Source organism: Stegastes partitus, unplaced genomic scaffold (assembly GCF_000690725.1).
Source record: "Stegastes partitus isolate 25-593 unplaced genomic scaffold, Stegastes_partitus-1.0.2 Scaffold1480, whole genome shotgun sequence".
Classification (NCBI taxonomy): Eukaryota; Metazoa; Chordata; class Actinopteri; family Pomacentridae; genus Stegastes; species Stegastes partitus.
In genome coordinates, this window is record NW_007579211.1 from 133,630 (window position 1) to 141,729 (window position 8,100).

Sequence of the window (8,100 nt, forward strand, 5' to 3'; positions counted from 1 at the left end):
TTATCAGTGTACAGATAATGGATGGATGGACCCTTCATACGCTCTGGTCATCCCTTAGCAAACAAATCAAACACAGCTGCAGCTTCTCTTTTTTCATTTATTTACATATGCAGTCAAATCATATACAAATACACAGTGGGAATATTATCACAGACATGTGATATGTCTCTGATATGGCATAGTGTTTGTCCTTAATAGATTCTCTGTGTCACTGGTTTATTATTAGTACAGGAGGAACACTGCTGGCAGAATAGTTTTTGCTTTATGCACCCAAATAGCAACGTGTATGTGTGACAAGAGGCAGTATAATATAAATGTTAACAAAAAGATAATCACTAAAAATGTGCTCAGAAAAACCTTTAAGAATTATTATTAAGGGGCATTTAAATGCAATAGAAGCTACTAGTGCCCCATGTTTACTATGGTTGCAATGAGACAGAAACCTTTGGGACCGAGATGGGTACCAGACTGGATTGGGAATTTAACTTTTTAACCAACTATTTGACTTATTAGCTAAACATTTAAGCTCTTTTTAACACTATCTTTTGTAATACTGGTCTGCTGTGTGTCATCTAACGCAGTTTTAGTCAGAGTGTGGGATTTTTTGAACAGTCCTTGCTTCAGACTAAACATCAGGGCCTTGGCGAGCTCTCTGTGCGTCCTGGGACTGCAGCTCAGTCCTCTGTAGCACCGACAGGTAAACCTCCTGCTCAGAGTCTTCAGGTCGGCGAAGGTGGGTCGCCCGAGAACGAGGTAGCGTTTCTGAATACGCACAACCCTGAAACTCACAGGGTTCAGGTGGAGGTAGTGATTGGACTTGTAGTTCTTTCGGACACAGCGGCCGTTCCCGCCGCACAGGAAGCTGCTGCACAGCTGGGCGGCCGCAGTGACGTTGGTGATGTAAGGGTTGAGGCTGGACGTGAGGTAGGATGAGAGAGCTTTACAGGAAGTCTGTAGGGTAAAGGGGGCAGCACAAAGAGATAACAGTAATTACAGCCTGTATGTGCCTGAAACAGAGCATTACAACAGTTTAACAGCTCTCATATGATTAAAGATGAGAAGATTGACACCATTTTTGTACATTAGGGAAGAGCCAGCAGCTACATAGCTTAGCTTAGCTTAGCAGAATGATGAGAAAGGGCAAACACAACCAGCCTCTTCCAATCTGTTCAAGTTAAGGCGAACATGACCAAACCTCTAAAGTTCACTATTTCTTACTTTGTTGAATCCATACAAATTCCAAAACATAAAGAAATGACACATTCTGTTAGGGTTAGACTGGATTTTTGGATCCAAAAATCCAGTCAAACTCTAGTGAAAGTCACCATCATCAGGCTAATTTCAGCCTCCCTGCTGTGGATTAACTCATGCGGTTGCATTACCAAACCAGCACAATCAATCAGCAGGTTTCAGTTTCAGAGATGAGCGCCTGTCAGGATCGCTTCATTTAGCTCTTTGTCTCCGTCAGACCACCTGCCATCAGCACACTGTTGTGCCTTCGAGCAGCCCAGCGGAGGTCTGCGGTGTGATGTTACCTGGTCATCATAGTCGGCACTGGCCCCCCACAATACAGCGCCAGACGCTCCAACTGCTGCGCTCTCCCCGATGGTGCTGACCAGATCCCCCTGGATGCAAATAGGTGAACATTAGCGCCTCTGCACACAGATTCACAAATGAAGGCCTCTTTTTTCACTGTTAAGATTTATACATGTTGGAGGTATTCATCCACACGTCGTACGAGGTGAGAAGAGAGGATAAGGATTACACCCTCAGGTGAGGGGTTACACCTGAGCAGGGTGTTGTTACACTAAAGAAACCAAACTCCTCCTAAAACTGGACCTCTGGGCTGGAAACACATCGCTGCTGGGATCTAAGAAGTAACCTAAGATGTATCTAATCTAGTCAAGTGTGCAGTCGCTCCTGATGAGTAGTTTCAAAAGACGGATGTGTTTGAGAGGTGAATTTCTGTCTTTTATTTCATAACATTAGCTAGTCGCTGTCATAATGAAATGTCTCCTGAGGACATCTCCACATGCAAAACTTGTGCTGCAACTGTGAATGCCAAATTAAACATGAGTATTAAACAAATAAGCATTTAAATGTACCTGGCTGAGGAAGCGTCTATTCTGGTCAACAAAGACAGGTCGTGTGTAAACAAACACAGGTGCAGAGGTAGTCCGTCTGGGCAGGGCGGACACTCTCAAAGCTTCCTGGACACGGTTTCTCACCATCAGGGCCGCTTTGGGGCTGTCTGCTAGGGATTCCTGTTAAAAAACAAAGACAAAAAAATGACATCTGAAGAGGAGATAACACTTAAAATAGATAGTCCGTTCATAAAGGTTGCCAACCTGCAGGTACACAGAAGGGTAGAGGGCAGTGCTGGACTCCCACAGCCAGAACAGCTCGTCATTTTGCCTCCTCGCCTCCTTGGAGCAGTGGCCGGTGTAGTCAGGTTCATGCCAGCCGTAGTTGTAGCAGTTGGGAAACAGGTAGAAGCCCCACAGGTAGTTGGGTCTCATAGTTCTGCCCATTGACAACATCCCGGACATAAAGCTCTTTGCAGCCTCCTGGAAAAGAATCATGACGGAAGAGAAGGCTCATGAAACTTTAATGGCTGATCACAACTATATATAACTCGTAATTTGCTAAATTGAGCCTCACACTGACCTGGAACTGCTGCTTGGCTTTTTCTGTGGCCTGCTGTACTGTCAGAGAGCGGTTTGTCTGCATAGCATGAGCCACTGACAAAGTCTGGTAGATTCTCTTTGTGCCCCAGTTTCTGTCCCACAGGGGGCGCCATTCCTCCCAGTCTATCACGGCCAGGCCCCTGGTCGTCCTGACAGGAATGAGGCGGTGATGATGAGCAAAATTATAAGCACAGAAGGTCTCATCAGTGGCAAAGTAACAATTGGATTTTTGACTTTTAACTTTGTGATCGCAGTTTCTGGTTGGATGTTTTTTGTTTTTGTTTTGTTTTGTTCAGTCACATTTTTACTCACTGTAGGCTCATTATTCACTGTAATATAAAGTTCAGCACCTCTATGGAAGGAGCACAACTATGGCAACAAGCAGAGAGAACTCAAAAGTGTCCTCTGTGCAATATGACACAGTTATAATGTCATAAACCATATAAAAAGATACATTAAAAGTTGAACTTCTTTGGTTATTTGCTTTACAAAAAATGGGGAACAGAAGCTGTATTCAACATGTCCAACATTTATGTGCCCACAAGTACCACCAATTCTGTAAAACATTATGACTGTACACCATATACATTTGTAGCTATTATACTGCTTGTGTTTCTAATTTGTTTCCATACGTGTCTCCTCTGAGTAAACACAGCCCACAGTTAATCCCTGTTCAGCTGGAAAGTCAGAATTATTGTCACGTAGCTGTTCTGTTGGTGAGTCACTAATGTTTTTTTTAGTTCTGCTAGGGAATGCAGATTTTTTTGGGGGTTTTTCACAGAATCTGGTTTAAGTAATAGGTTAATTTTTGCAGAGTTTTTAAATAAGACATGTCAAATAAAGTGAGGTTTTAAGCTTGGATTTGGTTCCCCAATAGAACAGATGATGAGTTCAAGGAATGTCAGAAAGTTGAAACTTGTTTTTACAGGTCATGGACCTAAAAAAAAAATGGTGTAATTTTGGTAATCTTTTCAAAGACAACATGGCTTTCCAGCAGGTTTTCGGATCCAGACGGTTAAACCTACTTACTTGGATGGGATGTAGTAGTTAATATCGGCTCTGGCCTTGTTCATGCTGGCTCTAAGGTTTCCTCTCTGAGGGATGCCACCATAGAACTGTTTTCTACTTGTGAGGTCTACGTGGGGGTAAAGACCCAGTCGGTCTGTATAGAACAGAGACAAGAACTGTCCTGGAACCTGCAGAAGAAACAAGATAAAGGGAATCAAGTTGTGTATTTGTCTTAAAGAAGTATACCATGATGTTTTTATATCATTTTAGGGGCCAGAGTCAGTTTTTTGCATAAGATTCTCAGCTGTTCATCACCTCAGAATCTTAATGTGGGGCCTAAATGAGCAAAACTTCACAGAAAAATTCCTGCAGCTGTAGATTTTCTTCCCTCACCTTAGCAGGCGTGGCCACTCCTTTAAAGGGCGAGGTGTCCAGCGAGATATTATACTTGTTGCACACAAGAGCAGGAATGTTCCAAGTTACAATGAAAGGCTGGTGCTCAAACAGCGGGTCTGTGGTGTGGGGGAGAGAGGGAGGCAGGGGGAGTCTAGTCTGGTGAGATGGTACTGCTGCTGCTGCTGCTGGAGGAGATGGCAGGTTTTTGGGCAAAGGGATGGGAGAAGGTTTGGCAGGTGGCAGCGGTGAAGTTTTGAATGTTGGAGACGCTGTTAGAAAGGATGGTGTCGAGAGAGGAGAGAGAAGCGTGTGTGAAGCATGTTGAGGTGAAGCTGAGTTGGAGGGAGGAAGCAGTGAGGCCAGTGGGGAAGGAACCTCTTCAGAAGAAACAGGATGGAGAGATATTTCAGACAGAGGAGACCGGAGGGTTTCGTGCGAAGGCTGAGCCATAGCTTTGTGGGTCAAATGTTTGCAGCGGTGAGGTAGCAGCTGGGAAATCTGGTTTAGGGGTTGAAGAGGAAGCTGAGATACAGGGCAGTGGCCTAAATCTTGACTTAGAGAGGCTTTTTTGCCAAACTGAGGGATTTTCGTAGAAGATGTGGGTGAGATTACGACAACATCCCTGGAGGGTGTTTGGTCGAAGAGCGGCGCTGACATTTTAGTGGATGATATTGAATTTGATGGAGTCATAACTGTATGTTTTGACAAAGAGGATGAAGTAGTGGCAGAAAAAGACAAGTATTTTGAGGACTGTGCAGTGCTGGATGATTTTAGTATTGCAGGAAAAGCAGTGGAAATGGTAGCCGGCAGGACTGAGGCTGATTCGTTGGTGTCACCAACAGAGGGAGCTATGGCTCTTGGTGTTCTCAGGGCAGCTAATGCAAGAGCAGGCCAGAGAGAAACGGCTACAAGAGTGAAGAAAAAGGTGAAGAAAGGAGGAAAGATTGATTGATGGAGTGGGAGAAGTAGCAGCAAACAGCTTCTGCTCTTCTGTGTGACTGAAACCATCCTTTCATCTGGCTGAGAAACAGAACAGAAACAATCAGTCACACTGCATATCGCTAATTTACCATATGCATAATACATACTGTTGTTGTTATTGTTATTAATTATGACAAAATAATACTGATAAAATAAATATTGTAATTTTAGAGATTTTTATGTTTTATGTTAGTTTCTTTCTGTATTATTTTAAATACAAAAAAGTTCAAACACAAACAAAATAAATTTAAATAAAATGAACACGTACTGTGAATATACACATCTAATGTAAAATACATGCAAAACCTGTAACAGTAAATACTCACAAAATATAAAGAAAGAAAATATTGTTAAAACTGCATTTGCTTTTTTTTTTTTTTTTTGCATTTTCACAGTTTTTATAGTTCTAGTTTATAGACAAAACCATTACACTCAAGTTTAATACTGTAAATGTATTTCTAAAAGTAGACACAAGTAGTGACAATTGATTTAAAATATTTTAGAAAGATACATATTTATACGCATTTTGTAGCCTTAATTTTATATGAACACATGAAAATGAAGGCTACAAAATGTATCTTCAATATGGAAAATTGTATTATTGCTGTATTTTTACAGTTAGTTTCAATTATTTAATACTATTAGTGTTTTTGTTTTTTTTCTCACTTTTTTAAATTTACACTATAAACTGTGAAGAAGCATACAAATGCACAGACATTACAAAATGACAGTTATGTTGTTTCCTCGTGTCTGACTGATTAATTTGTCTAATTCCAAACTCATTGTGACTTCTAATTCTGCAAAGTTCGGACCTGAAATCCTCAGTCCTCACAACAGGTGCCAGTTGTAGCATAATTTTTTTGTTTTTTTTTTCCCCCAAATGATTTTATCACACAAATCCCCAAAATGATCTACCCATCCAGGCCTGTGTTCAAACTCCACGCTTTGCAAAATATAACCACAAACAGCGCCTGCAAACAGATTTCCAAGATGCAGACATTCATAAGACAAGGTATAACAAAAAAAAGGAAAAATTAAAGACACACTACCTGGACATGCCTTCAGCCGAGCTGCCCCTAGTGTAAGATGTCTTGACTGGCGGACACAGACTAAGGATGTCCTTACAAGAGTGATTAAATGGAGGTAAATGTCCAGGAGGGTGAAAGAGGATGCTCTCTGCTCCCTGTTGTTTGTCTCAGTGAACATCTTATTTTGATCGCACTCTGCCAAGTTTGTCTTGGAGCAGAGGAGGAAGACACCTGGGTGTGAGGTTATGGAGCGTGCCATAGCGTGGCAGGGCATCGATACTGTAACTCAGACTGTCACTGAGCTGGCGTCGATGTTGGTGCTTATCACCTAGAGCTGGGTAAACAAAGGATTACAACCGAGATTTAATTTGCAGTACAAACAGGCACAGCAATGTTATTAGATGTAGTTCTGAGTTTGAGGCTTGTAGGTTCAACACTGTAAGGATCCAGTAAGACTTTAAATAAAGTTTTTGAACAACATGCTGCAGAAGAAGGAGGGATCCAGGACCATTGTGTACACAATAAGCACCAGCTTTCTGGATTCTAGCAAGCTTGTGGTAAAAGAATAAATAAATAAATTGCATAGCATGCTAACGCTATCAGTCAGCGACCAAAATCCTCACACTCTCCCTTGGAGTTAGGAGACAGGAGAGTTTGACACCCAAGTGGGAGGAGAGGAGCTGTGTGCTGACGTCACTAATAACAACGTGTGTTTTCTATGAGAATGGGCAAAAACCGACACAAAGAGGTCAAATTTACAGACAAAAAAAACAACAAATAGCTAAAAACATTTTTAGAAAACAGCAATTTCGACTTGGACTTGTATGACTGTTTACTGTCTGTGTGCTTCAGGTGTTTATGTGTCTGCTCAGTCACATGTCATTCACCATTTGCTTGTGGTTGTTTCACATGTTGGTGGAACAGTGTGACCGCTGGGACTGTGACCTTTGACCTCACTCGCTGCTTTTAGGAGGGCGTTGTGTGTACCTGTGTGTGTCTGTGTTAAAAGCTGTTTCATCATAACGACAGTGTAAAAGGACCAAATGCGTCAGTGCCCTACTTAAAGTGTAATTTATAGCAGATTATATCTGGAGAAAACAGACTACAATGTAAATATAGATAAAGATATTTGGGGGGGGGGGAAATTAGTGGAATACTGTAGCATTCAAAAAATACAAAAAGTTCTTTCTGCTGCTCTAAGTCAATGAGTCAGCAAAAAGAGACCAGAGAAAGAGCGATTCGAAGACCCATGATGACAGCAAAATCAAGGGAAGCTGCCACCTCATCTGGACCAGGAAAACTGGGGCCTCCTCCTGGAGCCAGGCCTGGGGGGTGAGCTTGCCAGAGAGCGTTTGGTGGCTGGGCCTTGGGTCCCCGTGGGGCTCAGTCGGGCAAAGCCCGAAAAAGTGGCACGGGGCTGCTGCCCAGAGGGCCCACTACCCCCAGGGCATGACATCGGGGTCAAGTGCTATGCCCACCGGTAGGGAGGCAGGAGCGGGTATCCGGGCGTACTGCCTCCTGGAACGTCACCTCACTGGCAGGGAAGGAGCCTGAGCTGGTGCGGGAGGTGGAGCTAACGTCAAACATGCTGACACTGACCTTAAACAGCTTCTTTTATAGTCCTATTGCTTTTTGTTTGTCTGACATTGCCTAGCATCGAAAGAGAACCTGTCTGGAAGGTCTGCCCATTTGTCTGTGAGACTCAGGGAAGCTTTTCCTGAAATGTTGGGTGTGTACATTATCACTACTTTTTCCATAAATTATAATGCATATGAACTGTAATGCTCACTAGACCTGCTATCAAATCATTCGTGAGGTATTTTACATGTACAACCCCTAAGGTTTGTCCTGATATGTATTGTGTGATTGTTGAGCAATCAAGCCAGGTTTTTCTTTTGCAGTTACATTTTATTTTAATTTGGTTCACATTTTTTCAACAGGATTCTGATACAGCTGATAGGCAGACTGTTGGTGTCAAGATGGGTATCCTCACTGTTGTC

The 8,100-nt window shown here is 42.6% G+C and overlaps 1 protein-coding gene across 1 annotated transcript; it reads right to left on the reverse strand.

Moving 5' to 3' along the window:
- Positions 1-513: 513 nt before the first annotated feature.
- On the reverse strand, positions 514-7,687 carry LOC103370765 (hyaluronidase PH-20-like). Its single transcript, XM_008299916.1, has 8 exons — positions 7,579-7,687; positions 4,089-4,360; positions 3,717-3,883; positions 2,668-2,836; positions 2,349-2,567; positions 2,106-2,264; positions 1,536-1,625; positions 514-951 (listed from the first exon to the last, which is right to left on the reverse strand). Exons 1-8 carry the CDS (start codon positions 7,685-7,687, stop codon positions 514-516), a joined length of 1,623 nt encoding a protein of 540 aa, XP_008298138.1.
- Positions 7,688-8,100: the final 413 nt, after the last annotated feature.